General features: G+C 49.8%; 1 protein-coding gene across 1 annotated transcript in view; it reads left to right on the top strand.

Annotated features, from left to right (window-relative positions):
• The first annotated feature begins 2,085 nt into the window (after positions 1-2,085).
• Positions 2,086-27,500, top strand: part of klhdc8b (kelch domain containing 8B) — a 33,383-nt gene continuing 7,968 nt past the window's right edge. The window contains exons 1-5 of the mRNA XM_056590453.1: positions 2,086-2,129; positions 5,797-5,852; positions 8,192-8,356; positions 12,867-13,091; positions 26,497-26,598. Coding sequence (XP_056446428.1) covers positions 2,086-2,129; positions 5,797-5,852; positions 8,192-8,356; positions 12,867-13,091; positions 26,497-26,598 — 592 coding nt within the window. The remainder of the gene's footprint in view (positions 2,130-5,796; positions 5,853-8,191; positions 8,357-12,866; positions 13,092-26,496; positions 26,599-27,500) is intronic.

Raw genomic sequence — 27,500 nt, forward strand, 5'->3', positions numbered from 1 at the left:
TTGAGATGAGAACGACCCAATATTTCACCATCTCTCACGTCAGGTGGGTATTTTTGGAGATTCCCACTTGTTTGATTTATAGAAGCTACTGAAGTGCTCGGTAATTTGGAGAGGATCGGATTTGTTCAAGCGATGGCGTCCTCTGTAGAAATGGGCTGAAAGTGGGACTTTTCCCTTCTGATAGGTGGACCCTTAAAAAGTAATGGTCCGTTTTTCAACTCAATGGAAAAAAGTGAAATATATTAATGCAATCACTGTATGATAATTCCATAATGATCTTTTAGTGCTCCCCCTGCTCTCAGTTCTCCATTAGTCATCGTCTTGGCGACACCACTTCCAAACGGGTGGTGCTCAGTGTTCCACACATTCATAAACTGGGTGTTCGCCGTTGCATAGCAACACTTGAATCTAGAATTAGCTCCTAATTATTTCACCCGAGATCGAGTGGGATCTATTTTCAAGCCGAAATGACATCGCGCAAAAAACTAACTAATACTAATAACATTAAACCTAAATCATGTTGTGTTGTGTGGTAATGCAAGAATGAAATCATCTTATGTTAAGTAGGAGCTGCTGACGACTTTCCTCCTGTTATAGAAATGCCTCGCTGGAGTTTTCTTGCTTGAATATATTAAGATGTTGCAGCTTTTGTGCTGTAGCTCTTCAAGGAAAAGGGTATATTCTGGAGCCAACCTCAACCTTTTGTTGATTGTGTCTCGGTGGCATTTGAGAGTCGAGTGATCTCACATGAAAGAAACGAACAATGGTGTCTAGGGTGCTTCAGTCCCAGTTAAGAGCTCTGAGTTGAAACCTCCCTCATTGTACAGTGTACATGGTGTCTAGTGAATTTGGACCTTATTTCGTGATCTCACTTAGATGTTAGATCTTGGTCGAGATATTCCAGTGCACTGGCACTACATTTTCTCCCCATTGAAGGAGCTCTCGGGTACTTTGGGGATTTCACGTTGGGTTCCTGACTGGCCTTGTGTCCTCAGGAGGATCGGCTGATGAACCTGCTAGGACAGACCTGCAGCGACCAGAGCAGAATCACCAAGCTAACCCATCAAACTCACACTCTGAATAACTGAACGCGAGCAGCGATCCTCGAGGCGCGTACATCGAGCCGTCGCCCTCGTCCCCTTTCATTTAGTTTCACTTTCGGTTTATCTCGTGACAGCGTGGGGGGATAATGACGGGGTCTGGGACGGACCGATTATTCAGCCCGAGACGTCGTCGTCCGCTGAAAGACGTCTCCTCTGCTATTCAGCTCTCAGCGCTCTCTGTTCTTATTAGCACCCAGCTGCAAGCGACTCGATTCTGTCTCCCAGGACCTCTGAATGCCACTCTGCAGCTAGAATTGGTGAAACCAAAGACAAAGGCCTCTGCGTTGGGGAGCCGGGGGGGTTTAGAGGAAACGTGACGTTAAGTGAAGAAGAGAGGGAATCTGAAAAGGTCACAGGCGGGAAGCCTCTCTGGTTTGGACTAATTAATGCCAGACTGAGGCTTGTCCTTTATCTCACTCATTGGAGCGTTTCAATGAAAACCTGTTTTTGTGTTGGTGAATGACGATGCTCCAGTTAATTATGATGAGCATTAGCATAAAAGCCATTAGAAACCGACTAAACGTGGATGTTTTGAGTACCCTTTGAAAGAAAACGTTTGGCATTGTGATTGCCAGTGATTCACCCGACTACACTCAAAGCTGAACTCTATTTCACGTTTCTTTAATTTCTTCCTGATTGCCATCCTTCGAATGTCTACTTCTTCTTGTTCCATTTGTCAAAAGTTCTGAGTGTTTCAGTACCAGACCTGTGTGGTGGTTTCTCTTCTCTGCCTCCACTTCATACATCATGTCGACCGCATGTATAGCAAAACATTCGTCGCTGTGATTCAATGTTGATGTGGAATTCTTTCACGTTGGAATTGAACTCTGTAACTCTGTAACTCCGTTGGCCTGTTTGATCCGCCCACGCAGATCCAGCTATGAAAAATGTATCGGGTAAAATAAACTGCATCTATAATTCAGGCGCCTTTCGGCAGATGACCGCAACTTGAGGTCATGGCTGTGTCAGAGGATTAGGGGTCATGGGCGGTGTCAAGGTCACCGCCGGTGTCAAGGTCACCGCCAGGCAAGCCGGTGACTTCTGTGAAACCTCTGCCACTAATCCTGCTGTGATGCCGACTGCAGAACCGATAACAGACTCTGAGAGTGCCTGTGAATCAGGGAGCCCGGCTCTGTTCAGTGTGGCGGCATCTGTGTGTTCTGTCTACAGACGACAGAGAGAGAGGATAGGATGAGGGAGAGGGACTGGGAGAGGGAGAGGAGGTGGGAGAGAGGAAGGGAGAGGAGGAGAGGAGGTGGAGAGGGAGAGAAGTGGTGGGAGAGAGGGTGAAAAGAAGGGAGAGGTGGTGGGAGAGAGGAAGGGAGAGAATGAGGGAGAGAGGAAGGGAGAGGTGGTGGGAGAGAGGAAGGGAGAGTTGTTGGGAGAGAGGAAGGGAGAGGTGGTGGGAGAGAGGAAGGGAGAGAATGAGGGAGAGAAGTTGGTGGGAGAGATGGAGACATGCTGGTGGGCGAGAGGGAGGGAGAGGTGGTGAGAGACAGTGAGGAGGAGAGAGCCAGGACAGTGGAAGGGAGAGAGCAGAAGGAAGGGTGTGAGAGAGAGAACTGGGGAGAGGGAAGGAGAGAGAGATGGACGCAGTGTGAAGGAAAGGGAGAGAGAATACAGCCGAATATAATAGAGTGGTAACCGAAGCAGTTTCCCTGTGAATAATAAAGTGGTTTGTTTGTGAACGTGGAAGGAGGGGTCGGTGAAGGACGAATCAGCACGCTGGAGAACCTAGAACCATGTTCCGTTTAGCCCCCAGTGTACGCTCCAACAGCAGACACACTTCACCGGCTCTTGCGGCCCACTTCCTGTTGTTCAGAGCAGAGACACTGCAGAGCCACTGACGTTCAGCGGCCCATACCCAAACATCAAATGGTCGCCGATCAAACAGACCCACATTAAAGTATTCACGAGGGCCGCTTCCTCTTCCATTATGTGTGTGTGGGAGGGGTTGGGGGGTGTTGGCCTGTGTGTGTGTGTGTGTGTGTGTGTGTGTGTGTGTGTGTGTGTGTGTGTGTGTGTGTGTGTGTGTGTGTGTGTGTGTGTGTGTGTGTGTGTGTGTGTGTGTGTGTGTGTGAGAGAGAGACATAGAGACCCATAGAGAGAGAGACATAGAGACCCATAGAGAGAGAGACATAGAGACCCATAGAGAGAGAGACATAGAGACCCATAGAGAGAGAGACATAGAGAGAGAGAGAGAGAGAGAGAGAGAGAGAGAGAGAGAGAGAGAGAGAGAGGAGAGAGAGAGAGACGAGAGAGAGAGAGAGAGAGAGAGAGAGAGAGAGAGAGAGAGAGAGAGAGAGAGAGGATTGTTCACTTATGACTACGTAATTCTTCACACTCTCCAGATCCATGTCCTTAAGGAGCAGGTAGGGGTTGGAGAGTACCGAGACAGGTCCTTAAGGAGCAGGCAGGGGTTGTACAGTACAAAGACAGGTCTTCTCAGTCCTGCCGGGCTCTTCAATGTGAGCAAATGCACACTGATCGCTTCCCTTCCTTAGTTACGTCAGAAACAGGTTTTGACAGGAATATCGATCGCCACCAGGACTCACCAGGTAGGGAATCCTGATTGTTTTGACCCGTGTGTGTGTGTGTGTGTGTGTGTGTGTGTGTGTGTGTGTGTGTGTGTGTGTGTGTGTGTGTGTGTGTGTGTGTGTGTGTGTGTGTGTGTGTGTGTGTGTGTGTGTGTGTGTGTGTGTGGGCTGTGTATCGGAGGATGCTGCTCCCAGCAGGGGGGCTGCATTGATCAACCACCATGGGTCCTCAGGGTTCCAGAGCGCAGAGCTCTATAAATGTCCCCCCCCCCCCTCTGTCCATCCATCAAGAAACATTCATCAAGTCCGGGCCGATGGTTCCGTGGTCGTGGTTACGGGCCAACTGCAGCCAAGGAGGTACAGAAGGTTCCCCACTGGCCTGCCCGGGGTCTCTGAGCAAGGCACCTTCTGTCTGCTAGCTCTAGGGACTCAGATGAGTGTTGGTACCTTGATATTTCGCAGGACGAATTTTGGGATCCTAGGGGCGAGTGCTCAAAGCCACCTACAAATGTCGCCTCATCCATTATTTCCATCTTACTATTTAGTCATTAAGCTGAAGCTTTATCCAAAGTGACGGAGGGTGAGTCCTCTTGCTCTCGGCTGCCTGCAGGACCGGACCTTGGGGTCTGAACCCCGAACGTTTTGGCAGGGAATCCAACACCCTGGGCTGTCCTGACTCCATTCAAATATGAATGTTAGTCTTCCTTTACAAGGAGATTCATTACGGAGTGGTGTGAGGCATTGTGGTGGCCTCAGGGTGGTCTCTGGTCCTCCATATCCCTTCTCCTCTCTCCTCCTCTCCTCCTCCTCACCTTCATGTGTTTTTCTCACTTTAAGATGTTGTTCGATTGTTTTACCCTCGGTCTCCTTCTCTCCTTCTATCTCTCCTTCCCTCACCAACTCTCTCTGTCCCTCTCTCTCTCTCTCTCTCGCTCTCTATCTCGCGCTCTCTTGCTCTCTCTCTCTAGCTCTCTATTTATTAAACTCCCCTCTGCTTACATCCCTTATTATATACTGGTGCTTTCTGTTTAACTTTGCTCTCATCACGCGCCCGGGATAACCCCCATAATCCTCCTCTCTGCCGTGTTTACCCGGCCTGGACGGGGCTCAGCCAATCACAGCGGCTCCCTAAATTCTCCGTGCTCTTTAATGATCTATCGCCTCCACACCGTGAACTCCATTCGGCCGTCACAGGGACACTCTGGGACTTAAGGGTGGATGTTCCTCCACCTTCCCTGTGGTTCTGCAGGCTGGGAGGAGATTAGCTAGAACTGTGTGTTGAGGCTTCGGGGAGAACAATGCTGTACAGAATATTAGTGGTTCTTATTTAATACAAAGCGTTTCCAGGGACAGCCATCCAGCGTTCAGTGGTATTGGTTTTGTTCGCTCGGGCACCTTGTGGAGATCATGAGCTGTCTGGTGTTATTAAACGGAGCGCTAAATTACACTCATAAACACAAGGATGCGTGTGTGTGTGTCTGTCTGTTTGTCTGTCTGTCTGTCTTGTCTTTCTGTTTATCTGCCTGTCTGCCTGTGTCTGTTTATCGGCCCGTCTGTCTGTTTATATATCTGTCTCTCTTGTTGGTCTGTATGCAACAGGAAGACGTTTTAAAGAAAGGGAGGGAGGAAGTGAGGGGGGAGGTGAGGAGGAGAAGGTGGTATCAGCCGAAGTGGACGGGAAGAAAAGGGGAAGAGTCAAAGTGATGAGAATGAAAGGAGAGGAGAGAGAGAGAGAGAGAGAGAGAGAGAGAGAGAGAGAGAGAGAGAGAGAGAGAGAGAGAGAGAGAGAGAGAGAGAGAGAGAGAGAGAGAGAGAGAGAGAGAGAGAGAGAGAGAGAGAGAGAGAGAGAGAGAGAGAGAGAGAGAGAGAGAGAGAGAGAGAGGTTTGCAGAGGGAGAGAGAGAGAGACTGGGCGAGAGGGGATGGCAGAGGGAGAGAGAGAGAGACTGGGCGAGAGGGGATGGCAGAGGGAGAGAGAGAGGGAGGGAGTGGGTGAGACGGGTATGTAGAGAGGGAGGGGGAGAGGCTGACTAGATCAGGGGGAGTGTGGGAGGATCAAAGCTTCGTTCGACTGACGTTTTGTCTCACCGCTTTTTCACCGAAGATGAAAGAGAACGTGCGGTGACAGAACTGGAACTAGCATCTTTGTGGCCCCAGGCTCCAGGGCCAGGGCAGCGAGGAGCAGAACGACAGTGACACTGGTCCAGTACCGGGTACCAGTCATTATCAGTCCTAACCTAGCTATCTTTGTTGTGTACGGGGAATCGGTTAACCTAGCGATTGTCAGTGCTTGGGACTAGGTTCTATGAGCATCCTTACTGTACCGATGGTGATATATATTGTTGTTTCTCTTTCTTCTGACAAATGTACTTTTGCATAAAAGCGTCTGCTAAACGCCCTTAATGTTAATGTAAACGTCATTGATCGGGTCGTTTTCCTCCTGCACGATTCACCGGGAACAGAGATGCATAATATAAAGGGGCATCTGGCTCAGTGCTGCCTACAGGGGAGGCTGCAAACACCGGGCATCGAACCCAGAACCTCTCCACTGGGTTCCCCAGCTGGAGCCGAGCCTGCGGGCGAGCCTGTACCTTTAAACCCACAGGTGCCACACACCTGTGGCATGAAGTAGCCAATCAGATGGACTCATGGACTCATGATGGTGATATCCTGAATCCCACTTTATGGATTTGTTAAAACCGGCACACACACCGAGCAGGCAAGCTGTTCTAATTATGGGATGTGTTCTGGTTGCCATGGCGTCTCCCAGGGCGATTGGGCAGCTTCTTTAATTAGAGACACAATGATGGGATTGAAGTCCGGGCCAAGGGACACCACCCCTTCAGCCCTGGTGTCACACACACACACACACACACACACGCATACGCACATGCACACACACACACACTGGTTGAGTGACAGACACTTCCTCTCTCTACAGATCCCATTTTACTTCACACCATCATGACGTCCGCTGTATTAAGAAGCCTCTTTCTCTCTGTCATTTTCTCTTTCTCTCGCGCTCTCTCGCTCTCCCGCTCTCCCTCAAGTATCTCAACATCCCATTAAACCAACAAAAAGGTGCTAATGGCCAGTTAATCCATAATCCCATCCTCCCTCTCCCGCCTCCCATATCCTGCCCTCCTTGTCACCTTCCTCCCCTCTCTCTTCTCTCCTCTCCTCTCATCTCCTCTCCTCTCATCTCCTCTCCTCTCATCTCCTCTCCTCTCCTTTCCTCTCCTCTCCTCTACTCCTCTCATCTTTCCTTCTATCCTTCTCCTCTCTCCTTTCTCTGCAGTAATGCTGAATTACATTACTGCGTAATAATGTTGTATTACAGTACTGCAGTATAATGCTGTATTACATTACTGCGTAATAATGTTGTATTACAGTACTGCAGTATAATGCTGTATTACATTACTGCGTAATAATGTTGTATTACAGTACTGCAGTATAATGCTGTATTACAGCACTGCGTAATAATGTTGGATTACAGTACTGCAGTATAATGCTGTATTACATTACTGCGTAATAATGTTGTATTACAGTACTGCAGTATAATGCTGTATTACATTACTGGGTAATAATGCTGTATTACAGTACTGCAGTATAATGCTGTATTACATTACTGCGTAATAATGCTGTATTACAGTACTGCAGTATAATGCTGTATTACATTACTGCGTAATAATGTTGTATGACAGTACTGCAGTATAATGTTGTATTGGTAGTGGGGGGGTCCTTGTGGTGGTAGGGGCGTGTCAATTTGGTGATAGGGCGTGTCTGTGGTGGGGGTGTGTCCTTGAGGTGGTGGTGGTGGGAGGGGGGTGTGTGCAGTGATCATGTGATCATGTTTGGACCGAGAACCATCAGGGTACAGAAGGGACCCCCCTGGTCCTGGCCCTGGTCCTGGCCCTGGTCCTGGCCCTGGTCCTGGCCCTGGTCCTGGCCCTGGTCCTGGTCCTGGCCCTGGTCCTGGCCCTGGTCCTGTTCCTGGTCCTGGTCCTGGTCCTGGTCCTGGGTCTGAGTGGACCCAGAGGATCCAGAGGACCAGACCCAGATACTGGGTGTGGAGACACTTTTATGGCTGGTTAGGGGAAGCTCAATGTGACTTTGGAGGAAGTTTGGACCACATCCATCGTCTCAGCACTCCTGTGCTATCTCTGTGTCTCACTGTTCTGACAACCCAACGTCCCGTGTGGGATTAATAAAGTGCATCTTATCTGAGCTGCGGTACCATAATTCTAACGGGTTCCATAACACTGGACGTCAGATGGAAAAACAAACGCTTCATTCGTCACTTTTCCAGGGATGCATCACCTGTTTGTGTTTTGTGTTTCGCATTGTGAGTCTGCAGCAAACCGCAAAAGAAATGGAGATTTTAAAGATACAAACCACAGAAAAAAAACCTCTCCCTTCCTCTCTCTCTCCCCATGTCTCCCCCTCTCTCGGTCGCTCTCCCTCCCTCTCCCCCTTTCTCTCAGCCTTTCCCTCCCACACGGTCAAGATAAAACTGTTATCTCACCGATTCCTCCTTCTCTGTCCCCTGCAGATGGCCGGGTGTACGCCCTGGGGGGTATGGGTACGGACACGGCCCCCCAGGCCCTGGTGAGGGTCTACGAGGCGGAGAAGGACCAGTGGCTGCCCCTGACCTCCATGCCCACCCCCCGCTACGGAGCCACCCCCTTCCTCCGCGGGAACAAGATCTACGTCCTCGGTAAGGGAGCCAGCTGGATTCATTCCTCATGTTTCAATTACGTCCATTTTCATTTCAAGTTTTAAGTTATTGGGTTTATTGGGCCCCTTAAAGCACTTTGTAAACATTGTTTTCAAAAACCACTCACAGTAACAGTTATTCATTATCACTTTCCATCTCCTTACCCCCCGTTTTAATCCACTCTCTTTGTTTTCTCGTCTTGTTACATTTTTCAAGACTAAATCTGTGGGGGCGTCTTCAAGTGCTGCCTCTGAAAACATTTAAACTTGAAAATCATGAGTTCCTAAAGTCAAAATATGGATTTAGCTAGTGGGGGTTGGGGGCCCCCCTAAAGTGTTGCCCCGGCCCCCTGGCCCTGGGGCTGCCCCTGCTGCTGGAGCTCAATCTATACAGCGGGAGCCATCACTTAAACTTGACCTTTATGTGTGCCTTCTCCACACGGCATCATGGGAGTTGTAGTCGCGTGGCCTTTGACCTCTTGCTCGCTCACCATGTCTGCTGGATCTGAAATAGAGATGGAGGACTGAACGATGGAGACGTTTAGATTGGAGAGGGAGAGGAAGGAGAGGTGGGGGCGGTCTGAATGAAGCCGACAGAGGGAGGGGGAAGACGGCGAAGGTAAAATGAAACAAAGATGGAGGAGGTTAAAATGAGATGGGGAGCGAGAGGAGGAGGGGCTCCCAGGAGAGGTAAAGATCACACAGAGATGCGGGAGAGCAAAATGGAGAGATCAGAAGGAAGCCCAGACGAGCAGAAGAGGGATGGATTGAGGCTCTCTCTCAGGACGGTGGCTGCGGCGTCTCCGTCTCGCAGGAGAGGAGGAATTGACGGAGACAAACGATGGGGAACGCACCGCCCCCAAACCGGCAGGGACACGGAGACGCTGAGGCACACGCGTCTCTCATTCTGCAGAAACAGAGCGTAGCTGTGGTGGCGGCGTGTGAACCCTCCGGTTCTGGGGAGATGAGGCATCGCTGGCCAGCTGATGAAGGTCAGCTCTGTTAGTACAGACTGTCGGAATCATAACATTTATAATGAACCCATTATCTCTCCCCTCGACCTTTCACCTGATGGGCTTTTGGGATTCAGATCCTCTAGTAGGGGGGGGGGGGGGAGACACGCATGTACGCACACACGCACATATGCACACAAACGCACAAACACACAAGCACACACACGCAGACATGCACACGCTAACACACACACACACTCACAAAAACAAAAAAATACGCATTCAAATCGAGGCACAGAATGATTCAATCCAAATTCGTGCACATGCAGTAACATTAACGAACGCACGCATGCAAACAAAAGGACACACACATGCACCCAAACCCTCCCTGCCACATGCACGTGCACACACACATTAACATGCACACATAAACATTCACACACTTAAGAAAACTAAATTGCTGTAAACTAAATTACCAGATGCTATGAATGATTGGAAACTGTGTAATCAGATGTTAAACAGCATGCAGTTTGTTTACTGCCAGGGATGCAGGTCACTGCAGTCTCTCTCTCTCTGTCTCTGTCTCTGTCTCTGTCTCTGTCTCTCTCTCTCTCTCTCTCTCTCTCTCTCTCTCTCAACCACACATTTGTGGTTATTAATGTATTCCATAGTCCAAACGTAAACATGGCTGCTTGGACTGCAGGATGTCACGTATCTTGATGAGAAATGTCTTTCTCTCTCTCTTCTTTCTTTCTGTCTCTCTTCCTCTCTCTCCACCCTCTCCCTCTCCTCCCTCTCCCTCTCCCTCTGTGTTTACGGTCCATCTCTGTGTGTAGTTCCTGTCAGCCAGATCTTGCCTGCTTGGGAGAAGTCCCCCTCCACTGTAAACACCACGCAGACTTCCCCCTGGCATCCCATAATACTCCTCTGGGACCTGCAGCTGTCTGAAGGGAACATTCTGCTTTAAATAGCATCCCCCCCCCCCCCCCATCATCGTTTTCGGGCAGACCCCGCCTTCTCACGCCTAACGAGGTCTCTGATTGGTCAAACATAACCACCAACCAGATCCCCACTCGGATCCCCATCCCACCGAACCCCCAGCTCTGCCGGTGGTTGCCCTGGGATACCAGCTGTCCTCTGATTGGTGTGTTGAGGTCAGAGGTGGCGGTCTCCAGTCCTCCTCGGAGAGCAGGATGGTCTGAGTTCTTCTTCTGCGTTCTCATTAACGCAGGACTGACAACAACAGCAGCGAGAGGAAGAGAGCACTGGATGGAGTATCCACTGGATATTCACCAGTTAACAATAACTACACCTGTTAACTACAGCGTATATAGGAACTAAAGCAGTCAGTGTGTGTTGGGGGTTACATGTCTAATCGGACGACCTGATTGGTCACTATCTACTTCTGCTCTTCCCACACTGACTACTCTGACTGACTATCTCCCCTTTCTCTCCTCCCTTGCTACGCTTTCTCTTTCTACAGATTATATCGGCTCTCTTTATTCCTATATCTCTGATTCCGCTCTCGCTCTTTCTCTCTCTCTCTCTCTCTCTCTCTCTCTCTCTCTCTCTCTCTCTCTCTCTCTCTCTCTCTCTCTCTCTCTCTCTCTCTCTCTCTCTCTCTCTCTGTCTCTGTCTCTTTTTCTCTCTCTCTCTCTCTCTCTCTCTCTCTCTCTCTCTCTCTCTCTCTCTCTCTCTCTCTCTCTCTGACCCCCTGCCCACTCAAATTGACCCTCCCTCCTCCACAACCTCCCTCTCCATCCACACTCTGGATTCCTTCGTTCCTTCACTCTGCTCTCTCATGCTTTTGATTTCCTCTCTATTCCCCGAACATCACGTGCGTACAAACAACCTTTTTACCTCTAATCGTCCTTCCTCTCTCACCCTCTGTTTGCTTTCCTCTTTCATGCAAGTCTTTATCGCTCCCTTCCTACATCATATCTCTCGCTCACTCGCTTGTGTCCTATTTTCCTGGCTCCCTGGTCCATTACTATCCTAATCATCCATCTTCTCTTCCATCCTCCTCCTCTTCCTCTTCCTCCTCCTCCTCCTCCTCCTCCTCCTCCTCCTCCTCCTCCTCCTCCTCCTCCTCCTCCTCCATCTAAACAGGTTTTCCCAAAGGGCCCAGTTGCAGTTTGCAGATATAAAAGCCTTGTATTTCCTCTGTAAGTTGTTCTGCGCGTGTTCGCCAGAAAGATGGCAGACTTATACTGGGAGATGATTCACTATAAATGTGTGTACTCTCTCGAATGATAGTGGACGAATTCTGGAAGATGTTTCTCTATAAAGGCGTGTGTTTTCAAGAATGATAGCAGACTAATTCTGGAAGCTATTTCACTATAAAGGCAGGTTTTCTCTAGAATAGTAGCAGACTAATTCTGGAAGCTATTTCACTATAAAGGCAGGTTTTCTCTAGAATAGTAGCAGACTAATTCTGGAAGCTGTTTCTCTATAAAGGCGTGTTTACTCCAGAATAATAGCAGACTTCTTCTAGAAGTTGTTTCGTTATAAAGGCGTTGGTCCTCTAGAATAGTAACAGATTAATTCTGGATGTTTTTTCACTATAAAGGCGTGTTTTCTACAGAATAGTAGCAGACTAATTCTGGACGTTGTTTCTCTTTAAAGGCGTTTGTCATCTAGAATGATAGCAAACTAATTCTGAAGGCTGTTTCACTATTAAAGCATGGGTTCTCTCGAATGATAGCAGACTAATAATCGAATTTGTTTCTCTTTAAAGGCGTGTTTCCTCCAGAACGGCAGCAGACTTTAGAGGCGTTGCTGATAGTCCCCTCTGCCGAGCTAACTGCTGTAGCGGTCTAACAGGCAGAATCGTTTGGTTCTGCTCGGTTTACCCTGAATAACCAACATCCCGAGTGGTTCAGTTCTATTCAGCAGACGCACGCAGACGCGCTACCGCCATACTGCCATTAGTAACCATAGAAACCTTTGATAAAACAAAGTTCAGAGTCTATCATTATGACGTGGTCGAATATATGAAATAAACACCTTGATGTAACGTTGCATGGTGTACGATGGATAGATGGTGTGTAGGTTTATAAAGTTTGTTAGTTTGATAGAGAATGATGTGGGATTAGATGGATGTAGTGATAGATGAGGGATAGGAAGATAGATAATGCACAGATAGACATAGAGATATACATGTAAATAGATGAAGATAGATGAGAAATGATAGATGGACACAGGGAAATACATGTAGATAGGTGTAGATAGATGAGAGATGATAGATAAATAGTACACAGATAGAGAAACAGAGAAATACATGGAGATAGATTAGTGATGTTAGATAGATGATTTACAGACAGATAGATGGATAAAAGACAGACGGACAGATAGAAGGAGTCAGACCAATAATAGACAAACAGACAGATGTATGAAAGACAGACAGACGGACTGATAGACGAGGTCAGACCGATTATAACCAGACAGACGGATGAAAGACAGCCAGACCGATGAGGTCAGATGGATGATGACCATCAGACACCAGCAGGGCTGACGTGACCCCTGACCAACTGACCCCTGACCTCTTGCCCCCTGCAGGCGGGCGTCAGGGCAAGCTGCCGGTGACGGCCCTGGAGGCCCTGGACCTGGAGACCCGGAGCTGGACGCGCTACGATTGCATCCCCAGCCGGAGGGCCTTCTCCTGCTGCGCCTCCACCGAGCGCAGCCTGTTCAGCCTCGGGGGCCTGCAGCAGCCCGGGCCCCACAACTTCTACTCCCGGCCCCACTTCGTGAGCACCGTCGAGGAGTACGACCTGGACCAGGGTAGGCCTACTGAAACGCTACAGACACGACCAGGGTAGGCCTATTGACACGCTACGGACCGACCAGGGTAGGCCTATTGACACGCTACGGACCGACCAGGGTAGGCTATTGACACGCTACAGGCAAGACCAGGGTAGGCCTACTGACACACATGACCAGGGTAGGCCTACTGAAACAATACACTCTGACCAGGGTCTGGACCAGGGTAGGACTACTGACACTCTGGATCAGGGTAGGCCTACTGACACTCTGGACCAGGTTAGGCCTACTGACACGCTAGAGACACGACCAGGGTAGGCCTACTGAAACAATACTCTCTGACCAGGGTCTGGACCAGGGTAGGCCTACTGACGCTCTACACTCTGACCAGGGTCTGGACCAGGGTAGGCCTACTGACACTCTGGATCAGGGTAGGCCTACTGACATTCTGGACCAGGGTAGGCCTACTGACATTCTGGACCAGGGTAGGCCTACTGACACTCTGGACCAGGTTAACTATTCTTAGGCTCGTACTCCTTGAAAAGTCCTATAGCCCAAAGACAAGTCTTGTTCTAAACTTCGTACAAAAAAACATACATACTATATATAATATTGTAGACCACCTCCCGTCCCGCTCTCCCTCCCTCCCTCCCTCCCTCCCTCCCTCCCTCCCTCCCTCCCCTCCTCCTTCCCTCCCGGTGTGGTCCTGGCTTTCGTCGTTTTCACACGACAGAAATTGTGGGGGGGAAATGGTCTTTACAGTACGTTGCATCATCCATTTTTGGAATACGGAGTTTCAGATTAAATTCTATTTTTATACTGATTTGTGTATTTTAAGCAAAATAATCACATACAGCTCAGCAAGGTTAACGTTTGTAGATTTGTTTAAAACAAGATTACACTAAATACCATTTCCAAACTCTGGGGTTGTTCATCTGGTTTCCGCTCTCTCTCTACTGCTGGACCACATCAGCCTCTGACCATAAAGCGTTCTACCTTGCAGATCTATGGTATCCGTTCAGTATTAACGACCCGGCCCTATAATGAGATCTTACAGAGCGCCTCCCTCGTGGGTGTTTGTTGAGTTGAGATCAATGCTCACACTCTCTCTCTGAGATCGTTATCCCCTGTGTGCACCTTATCAGAGGAGAGGGACCACCCCCTCCCTCCTAGTGTCTCCAGGGGCTGGAACCTACAGGAAGAACAAATGGTTTAAAGTTTTCGTGAGGGGACACTGCGTCAGAAAGTTAATCCAGATACAGGTGATTAGCATGAGGAGCGGGTCTACCTGCAGGTTATTGATCGAGGGATCGGTTGAAGGAGGGATGGAATGACTAATTCATGGATGAACAGATGGTTCAATGGAGACCTAGAAAATGTTGTGTTTTAAAGAGGCATCCCACAGACACGTTAACATCCCACAGCTGCCCACGTAGCCGTGGGCAGCTCGCGGTACGCACGTAGCACATGGCTAGCTACATGTGGTTGTCATGACGAGGGCACATAGACCCCGCCCACTCACGGTTCATTTTTGGATACCATCCCCGCAGAATAAATCTCAATTTCACTCAGCTGTTATTGACACCTGTACCCTCACGTTCAAGAGCATCTTCACTCTTTCACTGTCAGCGTCCACTACAACCTTCCAACAAGATCTCAAATGAAAAGACATCCTTTTGCAGACGACATTAAAATTATATGAGAGAGAGAGAGAGAGAGAGAGAGAGAGAGAGAGAGAGAGAGAGAGAGAGAGAGAGAGAGACTAGTCCATAGACTAGTGTTCTAGTGGGGGAACTCTGATTCACATGCCACTGAAGCAGCGCTCGATACTAGCTGATCAAACCTTAAAATATATACTGAAAATTAGTACAGATAAATCCATGAAATGCTCTTACTTATTTTTACTACGGCTAATCTAACAACTAGGCTATTGTAAGAGCTAGGCTAATGTTAGATCTATGCTAATGTAAGGTTGGGCTAATGTAAGAGATAAGCTAATGTAAGGTTGGGCTAATGTAAGAGCTAAGCTAATGAAAGGTTTGGCTAATATAAGAGCTAGGCTAATGAAAGGTTTAGCTATAGAGCTAGGCCAATGTAATCTGTCGTTTTCTCTGTCTCTAACATGTTGAAATCAATTCCATTTGCATTTAAATGCTCTCCAATCAGATATGGTACTGCGTGGGAAATTAAGTGTGTGTGTGTGTGTGTGTGTGTGTGTGTGTGTGTGTGTGTGTGTGTGTGTGTGTGTGTGTGTGTGTGTGTGTGTGTGTGTGTGTGTGTGTGTGTGTGTGTGTGTGTGTGTGTGCCGGCCTAAGAGTTAATCTGTGTGCATTGTGAACAGGAAATGTGTGTCTATGTTAATTTATTTGCCTGGGTGTGTGGGTGAGTGCATGCTTGCGTGCATGCAAGTGTGTGCGCATGTTTGAGTGTGTGTTTGAGTGTGTGTTTGTGTGTTACAGGAGGATAGTCAGACAAAGTGGATTAGAAATGAGGCTAGTGTCTTATGCTAATTCAGTCGGCACTTTATCAGTCAGGCTAGAAGACAAAGCTGGAGGTGGAGGAGCCAGCAGAGGTGAGGGGAGTCTGGGAGCTCCAGGCCCACTCTGTTGTCCAGGAACCTTTTAACCAGCAGCTGATTGGTTTTGGTGTGAGTTTAATTGGCAATGGTGCTCTCTATCTCTCCTTTTTCTTTCTCTTTCTATCTCGCTCTCTCACTCTCTCACTCTCTCACTCTCTCTCGCTCTCTCTCTATCTTGCTCGCTCTCTTCCTAAGTGTTGTTGAGTGAAGGGGAGAGGCGCGTGTGATTTCTACTGTGGCGGTGCCAGGTGGGGTGGGGTCAGGGAGGGTAGATTAGACCCAGAGAGATGTTTTCTCTCTTTGTCTCTCCTTCCTCACCGCCAGACCCTTGAGGCGGCCTCTTCATCCTCCTCATCTTCCTCGTTTCTTTTTAAGATAGTTTTATTCCATGGGGGTTATCCTTCTTCCATTCTTTCCTTCTTTCTCTCTATTTCTCTATTCATTTACTTTCTTTAAGTTCCTCGTCTTCTCCTTGGTTCATATTCCCTCTCTCAGAAAAAGGTCAAAGTCAGCTTTGCTGTCAATTCCAAAATGCGTGCAAGACAATATAGAGGAATCGAAATTTATATATATAATAAAAAAAGTAATATTTACAATAGATAATTCTAAATAGTCAAAGTTAAGACAAAACGGTATATATACAATAAAGATAAAAGTTAGTTATAAAATAAAGTAAATGGCTCCTCTTCTCTGTCCTGACCTCTCCTCCTCTCTCTCCACCCCACCCCTCCTGACCACCACAAGGCCCGGCAAAACCCTCCACTTCCTCCCGTCTGCCTCCTACTTCCTGCCTCTCACCTCCTCTGGCTCCAGATGTCCTTTTGCCACCGGTTCCTCCGCTGTCCTCAAAGTCCCTCCACCTAGAGTTAACCGGAGAACCATCCATCGAAACAGCCCCCCTTCCCTGCTGCATGTTGACTCATCACATTATCGCCCCCAATGTGCCCGCGGTCTCTCACTTTAATATTTCCGTCTCATCTGCGTTATGCTAATCACGCCGCCGCCGCCGCGCGCTAGCCCATCCATCCTCCCGCGAGCCCGAGGCCACGTTCAGGACGGTTTCCCCCCCCCCCCCGCATCCCGCCGCTTCACCCCGGCCCGGGCGCTGGGGCGTGTGATTAGAGAGCGTCTGAGAGGAGGGATCAGTGTTGACGGCGTCTCGCTGTGGCGGGCGGTCGGGCGGCTCGCAGCGAGACGTGATTGTGTTCTGCATGCAGACGAGCGGCCGCAGGCGGGCGGTGTCTGGTGGGCGTGAGTGCGGCTGTCAGGTCCGATCAGACGGGAGCCGGCCGTAATCTGATGGGAAGCATCCGCTGCCTTTGTGAGAGCACGTCGCGGGGAAACGTGTCGGGTGGCTGTCGCTGTCAGCCGCGGTCCCCCCCCTCTCCCTCCTCCCTCGCGCTGCGATCCTCCCGATGTCGTTGCCGACGGCGAACCGCAGCGGAGTCACCATCAGGCCCACAATTAACTCGTTTGCGTAGCGTCTTTAAACAAGAAGCGGGAGCTGTTTCACAGGCCGTGGGTTCTGAGGCAACCTGTCTGTCTGTGTCTGTCTGTCTGTCTGTCTGTCTGTCTGTCTGTCTGTCTGTCTGTCTGTCTGTCTGTCTGTCTGTCTGTCTGTCTGTCTGTCTGTCTGTCTGTCTGTCTGTCTGACTCTCTGTCCGTCTGTCTGTCTGTCTGTCTGTCTGTCTGTCTGTCTGTCTGTCTGTCTGTCTGTCTGTCTGCCTGCCTGCCTGCCTGCCTGCCTGCCTGCCTGCCTGCCTGCCTGCCTGTCTGTCTGTCTGTCTGTCTGTCTGTCTGTCTGTCTGTCTGTCTGTCTGTCTGTCTGTCTGTCTGACTCTCTGTCTGTCTGTCTGTCTGTCTGTCTGTCTGTCTGACTCTCTGTCCGTCTGTCTGTCTGTCTGTCTGTCTGTCTGTCTGTCTGTCTGCCTGCCTGCCTGCCTGCCTGTCTGTCTGTCTGCCTGCCTGTCTGTCTGTCTCTCTGTCTGTCTGTCTGCCTGCCTGCCTGCCTGCCTGCCTGCCTGTCTCTCTGTCTGCCTGTCTGTCTGTCTGCTTCTCATCCTTTCTTCCTTGCTCTCCTCCTGTCTCTCCTGCCTCCCGCTCCTCCTGTCTGTCTTCCTCATCTCATTACTGACGGGGAACCGCACCAAAGTCCGCACCAGGCCCAAAATGAACTAATTTGCGTAACATAATCAAACAAGAGGCTGGACCCGTTTCACAGCCTGTTAAAGCGGTCGGGAGTTGATGGAAGCCTTTTCCAGTCATGTTCTCCGTACGGAACAGCATACCCTTGACTTAATTCATTACCTATGTTTTTATCCTTCAATAATTCGTTGACAGGTAACATGTCGACAATAACCCGGTTCACTGCCCTTGCCGGTTGACAGGCTGGGTGTTAATCAGTGTAATCACGTCCCCTTGATGCAGTCATTACTGCTACGTGTAGCTTTATAGTGATGCCGGGAATATGCAGCATGTTCATGAAGCCTTTGATGAGGTCAAACAGCACCTTTATAGAGTACCTGAATATATTATATAGATGGGCTCTTATATATATGTTTAGATTTGTTTTCCAGTTTACTTTACGTGCACGCACAACCGCACCACACACACACACACACACACACACACAAACGTATTAATTGACAGGCACACACACACACACACGTTCACACACATCTCTGAAGCAGACACACACACACACACACACACACACACACACACACACATACATATACTAATTCATTGACACTGACACTGACGCACACACACTTCACTGAAGCAGACCCACACACACACTCGCTGGTGGTAATGGAGATGGACCGTGTCCTCTGGGCTCTGCATCCCAGGCGGCTGGTTGCCACGGTAATTTAACAAGTGGTTGCCCCCCTCCCCCCTCCCCACTCCTCCATCTCATGGATCCTGCTGATGATTCACACGAGAGAGAGAGAGAGAGAGAGAGAGAGAGAGAGAGAGAGAGAGAGAGAGAGAGAGAGAGAGAGAGAGAGAGAGAGAGAGAGAGAGAGAGAGAGAGAGAGAGAGAGAGAGAGAGAGAGAGAGAGAGAGAGAGAGAGAGAGATGGGTAGGTGACAGAAGGAGGTGTACAGTAAGATGGATGTGGCCTTTTAACACAGATGCTGCTCTCCTCTGTAGGTCCTCGGGCTGAGTTACAGATATACCTGATCCACTGGTAAGAGAGGGGGATGGGAGAGAGAGGGAAGGGAGAGGAGGAGAGAGAGAGGGAGAGATATGAGATGGAGCTGTTGAGCCAGGTCCACCAGTCAGAGAGGGAGAGATAGGGGGAGAGGGGGTGGGAAGGGAGAGATATGAGATTGAGAGGGTTGGGTGTAATGCATGAAGTTAACCCTGTCACATGAAGGTTGTCTCTGTCTGTCTGGAGCTGCTGAAACACTGGTTCTGAAACGACCTGTTTGTCTCTGCCCCATTATGTTGAAGAACAGGCTCCTGCCTGCCTGCCTGCCTGTCTGTCTGTCTGTCTGTCTGTCTGTCTGTCTGTCTGTCTGTCTGTCTGTCTGTCTGTCTGTCTGTCTGTCTGTCTGTCTGCTTCACCTCCTTCACCTCCTTTCTTTCTTCCTGTCCTGCGGTCTCTCCTGTCTGTCTTCCTGCTCCTCCTGTCTTTCTTCTCCTGTCTGTGTGTTTTCTACCACCTTCATGTCCTCCCTCCTAGTAGTTCAATCCCAGCTCTTGTCTTCTCCTCTCATTGGAACATCACGTTCAGACTCTGAAAAACTGACACCATGCCTGGGTCGGTCATCACCATCTCGCCGAAATAACTATATTTACTTGAGTTAAGAAAAGTATGTGAATGTTGACCAGCGGAGGTCACATGATGAGGATGAAGAGGAGTTTATATTTGTCTAAATGAGCCTGATAGAGCAGGCAATGTGAGCTGGTATATCTGTTTATGACCACGCTACTTTCGTCCAAATGAAGATCTATTCCAGCTAAATGTCACACCTGCCTCAACAATGGAGGAGAGAGGACTGGAGATCAGAGAGAGAGAGGGGGGAGGAGGTGGAGGAGGAGGAGAGGAGGAGAAGGAGGAGGAGGAGGAGGAGGAGGAGAGGGAGGAGGAGGAGGTGGCGGAGAGGGAGGAGGAGGAGGAGGAGGAGAAGGAGAGGGAAGGGGCAGGGAAAAGAATATAGTGAAGAGAAAGAGATGAATAGAGGAGGGGGAGAGGAGAAGGAAACGAGGGCTTTGGAGAGAATAACAAGGGAGAGGACGGGGAGAGGAGGAGTTGGAGAGAGACAAGAGGAGGAGGCGAGGAAGAGATCCAGAGAGGGGAAGAAGGGGAGAGATGACAGAACAGGTGATGAGGAGGAGTTGGGGGGAGATGAGAGCGAGAGAGGGGGTCAGATGGAAAATTCCCTTAGCTCCACTTAGCTACAATGGTCTCATCTTGGTTACTAGGGACCTCCATCATGGTTGCTAGGGACCTCCGACATGGCTGCTAGGGACCTACATCGTGGCTGCCAGGGACCTACATCGTGTTTTCTAGGGACCTCCCTCATGGTTGCTAGGGACCTCCATCATGGTTGCTATGGACCTCCATAGTGGTTGTTAGGGACCTCCAGATGGTTGCTAGGGACCTCCATCATGGTTGCTAGGGAACTACATCCTTGTTGGCCAATTAGTAGGCATCTCCATCATGGTTGCTAGCGACCTCCATCATGGTTGCTATGGACCTCCACCGTGGTTGCTAGGGACCTCTTTCATGGTTGCTAGGGACCTCCATCATGGTTGCCATGGGGATCCTTGTTCCGAGGGGGATACACAAGAGAAGTCATGTTATCGGTCCATCTACTCAGAGACACGGTCTCACAGGTGCTAAGAGGAGATTGGAAGGCTCTTATCACCTTCAGACAGGGTTCCCCCTGGAGGAATGCTGGTGGTAAATCACCTGAGCAGCTGTTACGTTCCCGCCGTAGAGCAGGGCTCTGCCACCTCCTCATCTCGGGGATCAATGAAGGCATCAGGTGGTTGTATATATTATTGCGAACTGAAACCCTAACAGAAGACCCCCTTCCCCCCCCCCCCCCTTCCACTGGATTAGAAGTTAAAGAGCCTGTGAACCAAAAATCTATTTGTTTTAAACTTGGTCATTCAAATTATTTGAGCGTCGACATTGAAATCTATGGAATTTAATCACTGTTACTGAAGTAAGGCCCAATCCCATTTCTACCCCTTACCCCTTACCCTTACCCCTTCAAAACAAGGGGGAGTTATAAGGGGAAGGGGTAGGGGGTAGAAATGGAATTGGACCTTAGTCTCGATTGAGAGGAAAAAAGTTGTTAAACTCAGGGGTCAGTCTGGGTCTACCCCTTCTTCCTTACTCTGGGACCAGGGGTCAGTGTAGTGGGGCGAGTCCCCCTCTCCCCTCCAACTGATGGGATCTTAGAATCCTGGCAAACATAACAGGCCATTAGGCACGCCACACACACACCTGCACTAACCGCTATCACACACCTGCACCAAAGTGTGTGTGTAGCGTCTATGGGGCATTAGGGCATTGATCCGAGACTCCGATATCCGAGACCTATTCGTTGTGTGTGTGCGTGTGTGTAGGTGTGTGCGGTATGCGTTCTGATTGAAACATGGTCTCAGATCTCTGCAGTGTGATTTTGCCGTACCAACGCACCATACGGCCTCAGTCCATCACAGCCTTACCTGCCTGTCTGCCGTTACTGCTCCTGCAGCCTGTGTCCCTGTCTGTCTACCTGTTCCTCTCTACCTGTTTTCCTACCTGTCTGGCTACTGGTGTCTTGTGATTAGTCCTTTGTCTTTCTGCCTGGTTTACTAGATGGTTTACTGCCTGTCTGTCTCCATGTGTGTTATTATTTATCCTATCATCTGTCTGGTTTACTGCCTGGTTTACTGCCTGTCTCCCCACGTGTGCTATTATTAGTCCTGTCATCTGTCCTTTTGTCTGGTTTACTGCCTGGTTTACTGCTTGTCCCCCTGCTTGTGTTGTTATTATTAGTCCTGTCACCTGTCTTTCCGTCTGGTTCACTGCCTGGTTTACTGCCTTGTTGTCTCTGATCAGAGGGGCTCATTGGGTCTGCCGTCTTTGTCTCAGCTCTTCCATGTCTTCGAGCTCTGGCGTTGGAGCTAGCTGGAGCGTGTGGCGGTGCTGATCAGAACACCGTCACCCCCACCCGCGCATCAGCATTGCTGCGTGGCTGCTGCGGTCGCTGCCTAAATGTTTTCAGAACAAACGGCTGAGCTGAAGCAGAGAGACGAACCGATGCCAAGAAACAGCAGTGTTCTCAGAATGAAACGTCCAATATCCCTCCCTCCCTCCCTCTCCCCCTCTCCCTCCCTCCCTGACTCTCCCTCCCTCTCCCTCTCCCTCGCCCTCTATCTCCCGCTCTCCCTCTCTCTCCCGCGCTCCACCCCCCTACCGCCCTCATTGTCCTGATATTCTGGGTGAAGTTGTGCCTTTGGGGGCCAGTGGTGGCTGGCTCAGCTTGTGACGGAAGAGAGAGAGAGAGAATGGGTGAGGGGTGAGAGAGAGACAAAGAGAGAGAGAGAGAGAGACGAGGCAGGGGCCAGAACACCATGCAGGGTTTATTTTCAGAAGAGGTGGTCTTAGCGTGTGTGTGTGTGGCGTAGTGAAATCATTAAATGTCATCTAACAGTTTTTAAAATATGCCTAGCCCTCAAAGCATTGTCAATAATTACAATCACCCCCGATTTATTATTATTACGTTATTTTAGGGGTACATGGAACACCCCACCACCTTTATGTTTTCATCGTTGGTGTTTGATGCCGTTACTTTCCCCCTCAATCGCAAACTTCTACATTCAGGTTCAGAAGACCTTTAATGTTCCTCTGAGGTGTGAAAGAGGTGTCTTTGAAGCAGCAGAAAAAAACATAGAAGCACACATCATTTCCACTGAGCGCAGAACGAATAGCAGAGCAGATCAGAGAGAAGAGCGCCCTGTAGAACACGGCTCTCTGTCGAACACAGCTCTGTTGAACACTCTTGCTCTCAGTTGAACACGGCTCTCAGTCGAACACAGCTCTGTTGAACATCCCTGCTCTTTGTTGAACACGGTTCTCTGTTGAACAGCTTGGGTGCGTTCACAAGTATTCTTCGCTGCTTGTTGGTACATCTGTTTTGCCTGGGAATACTTAAAATTACATAATTAAGTTCCTGTTCTCTGTATAGATGGGTTTCCTATTTTTAAGAATCAGAGCTGTGTTCAAAATGCTGATAACTTTGAGCACACATTAGTGCTATGTCTGCCAAACTGGTGGGGGAGAGAGAGAGAGAGAGAGAGAGAGAGAGAGAGAGAGAGAGAGAGAGAGAGAGAGAGAGAGAGAGAGAGAGAGAGAGAGAGAGAGAGAGAGAGAGAGAGAGAGAGAGAGAGAGAGAGAGAGAGAGAGAGAGAGAGAGAGAGAGAGAGAGAGAGAGAGAGAGAGAGAGTGTGTGTGTCATGGCGCCGTTGGTTTCTATCTGGTTCTACCAGGTCTGAAACCAGGAGACGAGGTCTGAAGTCTGGCCAGAGAGATTGTTACTGTGCATGTGCCACCTGGCCAATTTACACAGTGCACCTGTGTGTGTTTGTTTGTTTGTTTGTTTGGTGCATGTGCGCCAGCGTGTGTGTATGTAGTTGTCTGATGCAGCTGATCGCATGCATGCATTTAACCAGGAAGCTTTTGCATTCCCTGGCTGAAAAAACGGACACACACACACACACACACACACACACACACACACACACACACACACACACACACACACACACACACACACACACACACAACTGTACACCCGATCAACTGCAACCACACACACACACACACACACTAACAGCCTGAGTGACGGGAACAGGGCAGAGAGAGGAGAGAGGAGAGGAGGGATGGAGAGGAGAGGCATAAAGAATGGGGAGAGGAGGGCAGAAGGAGAATTGATTGTGGGCTTTAAATAAACACACTCTGCTCCTTCAGCTGAGCCTCTCAGACGCCCGCCCAGTCACTCAACTCTGCCCCGCCGCCGTTTGCGTGTGTGTGTGTGTGTGTGTGTGTGTGTGTGTGAGTCTTGTGCGTGCACGTGTATCTACTGGACACAGTGCTTATGATTCCAGTGTGTGTGTGGTGGTCTGTGTGTGTCTCCCTCCCATCGCTGAGTGGATCAAAGTATGGACGGCTGTCTGGGTTATTTGGGTTCAGGTTAGGTTCTCTAGTTTACTTTAGTTTCAGTAAATTAGTTAGTTAGTTGGGGAATAAAGATTCAAAATGCACACACACGTTCAAAATAATCCATGGAGGAACGTTCCTGGGTTAGCCTGGCGAGGGAATTTATTCCACTAAGACTGATCCCAGACAAGCATTTATTTCCAGAACGGGAGAGAAACAGGCTGTTGAAGTCTGTTTAAGTGTAAGACATTTCATTCACAGATTATTTTTCTACATTCTCAGCTGTTTGCATGATTAGTTATTTCTCAGTGTCTGCTCCAAGCAGCTTAAAGAGTTGCCACTCTCCTCCTCTCTCCTCCTCTCGACTCCTCTCTCCTCCTCTCGCCTCCTCTCGGCTCTACTCTCCTCCTCTCTCCTCCTCTCGGCTCTACTCTCCTCCTCTCGACTCCCCTCGCCTCTTCTCGACTCCTCTCTAACTCGTGTACAGAGCAGTAAATAGCTGTGCTCTCCTTCTCCTTCCCTCCTCTGCTCTACTTTATCCTTCTCTCCTGTTGCCTGCCCTCACCGACTGTAAATGGCACTGCTCTCCTCCTCTCCTCTCCTCTCCTCTCCTCTCCGCTCTCTCCTCTCCCCTCCTCTCATCTCCTCTCCTCTCCTCTCATCTCCTTTCCCCTCCTCTCCTCCTTTCTACTCTCTCCTCTCCACTCTCTCCTCCTTTCTCCTCTCCACTCTCTCCTCCCGTCACCTCTCCTACCCTCTCTCCCCTCCCCTCTCCAGTCCTCTCCTCTCCCCTCCTCTCCTCCTTCCTCCCCTCTCCTCCCGTCACCTCTCCTCTCCTACCCTCTCTCCCCTCCCCTCTCCCCTCGCCTCCTCCTCTCTCCTCGTCACTCTCTCCTCCCGTCACCTCTCCTCTCCTACCCTCTCTCCCCTCCCCTCTCCCCTCCTCTCCTCTCCTCTAAGCCCCGTAGGCTCCAGTCTGGGACACATCTTGCGGTTGAAGGCTTGTTAAATCCTGTCTGTGGTTCCGTGGCGTGCAGTTTGGTACGGGCAGCACAGACCGTGAACCACCGATTTCTGTCGCCGGAATAACGCTTGGAAGTCTGTTTTCCTCGGCTCTGCCTCCCCAGCCGTGGAGAATACACTTTCGCTCCGACCTTATCCAACACTATCTCCTAATAGGTTATTTAAAAATATCTATATAAATGTACCGGTTAGTTTGATTTGGATGACTCTAAGAGTGAGTGACTTCATTTTGAATAAACATGTCAGATAAGATAAGAAACTGTACTCCATCAGGACCGTAATAGGATTTAGAAATAATTAGAAAATGTCGCTGAAGGGAAAATGTGTCTGCATACACAATATGAGTAGTGGTTATTTAAATGATATAAATGTAAGCCTCGCAGAGGGACGGGGTGGACGTGGTGACAGGATACAGCCTCCATGTGGTCTCTGAGGCTCAGCAGAGCGTGGCAGAGAGCTCGGAGCTGCGAGGCGTCTCCGCCCCTACAGACACGTCGTCGGCTGCCGTTTCATTGGTTGATCGGTTGGTGAACTCAGCCTGTAATTGGTTGACTCCCCCCCCCACAGGCCACATGGGCTCTGTGAGGTCCTTTACTTCACCAGAGTGGGGTTGGGGAGGGAGGGCTGGGGGGGGGGGAGGGAGGGTGCCGCAGTAGTTGAGACCCAAATATAGAAACATGGTGTGGTGCAGGATGGAGTCTAGTCACAACATTTAGAGAGAGAGAGAGGGAGGGTAGGGGGGGGGAGAGAGGGAGGGAGAGGAGGGGGGGAGAGGAGAGAGAGAGAGAGGGAGGAAAGAGAAAGAGGGGGGGAGGGGGAGTTATATTGAAGGGTGCGAAGGTGAGAGGATGGGAGAGAGGGAGGGAGAGAGAGTGAGAGGGAGGGGGAGAGAGAGTGAGAGGGAGGGGGAGAGAGGAGTGGGAGGGAGGGATGAGAGCGGAAGGAAGGAAGGGAGGAGAGAGATAGAGGGGGGAGAGAGGAGAGGGAGAGACGCATACATTGATGAGGTGGGATAGGGGAGAAGGGAGGGAAGAGATAAGGGAGTTATGAGCAGAGATTGATGAACTCACTCACGCCTCTTGGCAGTTTGTATGGACACCTGCGGATCAATGTCTTGATTAGGGTCATAGTACATCACCTGTTGATCTGCAAACACCTGGTCCAGAGAACACACCAATCAGAGAGCTCCGTTCATAACCTGGTCCAGAGAACACACCAATCAGAGAGCTCCGTTCATAACCTGGTCCAGAGAACACACCAATCCTATAGCTCAGATCTTGACCGGCCCCTCGGCCCGGAGTCCACCCCGGCTGACCAGATGAGGTCTGTTCTGGTTCTGCTTCGGTGAAGGGGTGTCTACATCAAGCTGTGTGCTGTTGTCCTCCTAAGGTTCCTCAACACAGTCAGTGTGTCCTCTGTGATCTTCAACGTAGTAGTACTCTATGCCCTTTGATCTCTGTTTCTAAAACAAAACCATAAAGTACCTCTTCGGAGACACTTCCAAGTCATGACGAAGGTACGAGCATCCAATGTCAATGAACTTATTACGAATTCCTCTCCTCCTTCCTCCCTCTCCTCACGTCCCTCCTCTTCCCCCCCTCCCCCTCTCCTCCCCCTCTCTCCCCTCCCTCTCTCCTCTCTCCCATCTCTCCTCTCCTCAGGTGTGTGGCTGAAGCCCACCAGGGGGTCCAGGATGCGGGAGAAGAGGGCTGACTTTGTGGCCGGTTGTCTGGGAGGACGACTCATCGTGGCTGGGGGCCTGGGTCGGTATCACCTCTCACTCCTGGACTCGCTATTCAGCCTCAACTCACTCTCCTGGACTTTACTTTTCACTATTTAGCTTGGACTCACTCTCCTGGACGTCACTAGTCACTATTCAGGCTCAACTCACTCTCCTGGACGTCACTAGTCACTATTCAGTCTAAACTCACTCTCCTGGACGTACTCACTAATTAGTTTGGACTCACCTTCCTGGACTTTACTTCTCACTATTTAGCTTGGACTCACTCTCCTGGACTTCACTTCTCCGTATTCAGTCTTTATCTTGCACGGCACAGAGCATTAGTGGCCTGTGGCAGGGTGATTACACAAGTAGGTGTCGTCCAATCAGCGATGTAACAACATGCAGCAGTGTTTACTCCTTACGTCGTGGCGAGTTAGCCCGATCCATGACGTTGTTACAGCTGAAGTACCAGATGTGACAGGTTGTTACATTGCTTGTTAGATGTGTCACTGTCATGTAAAGTGTTTAATTAGTCCTTAATCAGTCACACTAATCCAAAGCGCCTGACAGTGAGGGGGGCAATGGGCATCGGACCGCAGACTTCATGGCTGGGGGGTCAGACCCGCTCACCAATAGCCTGATTACCTATAGTGTATCATGTGGAGGTGGTTTGAAGCTGTGTGTTCCTACAGTAAGGAAACGAAAGGAGGAAAGGAAGTTGAGTCTCCAGTAATGGTAGCCTGGTCCTACCAGACTCTCGTACTTCACTTCATTTGCACAGAGATTCTGGACCTACTCCATTGACAAACGTTAACTCACTTGAAGGCGGGTGTCCGTTGAAGTTTAAAACTATTGGATCTGCCCAGTGCCACTCTGGATCTGCCATAACCAATCGCTAACGTTTGGCCGGGAATCACGTTGCGCCTGATTCCCGCGAGTGAA

This window comes from Gadus chalcogrammus, chromosome 1 (assembly GCF_026213295.1).
Source record: "Gadus chalcogrammus isolate NIFS_2021 chromosome 1, NIFS_Gcha_1.0, whole genome shotgun sequence".
NCBI lineage: Eukaryota > Metazoa > Chordata > Actinopteri > Gadiformes > Gadidae > Gadus > Gadus chalcogrammus.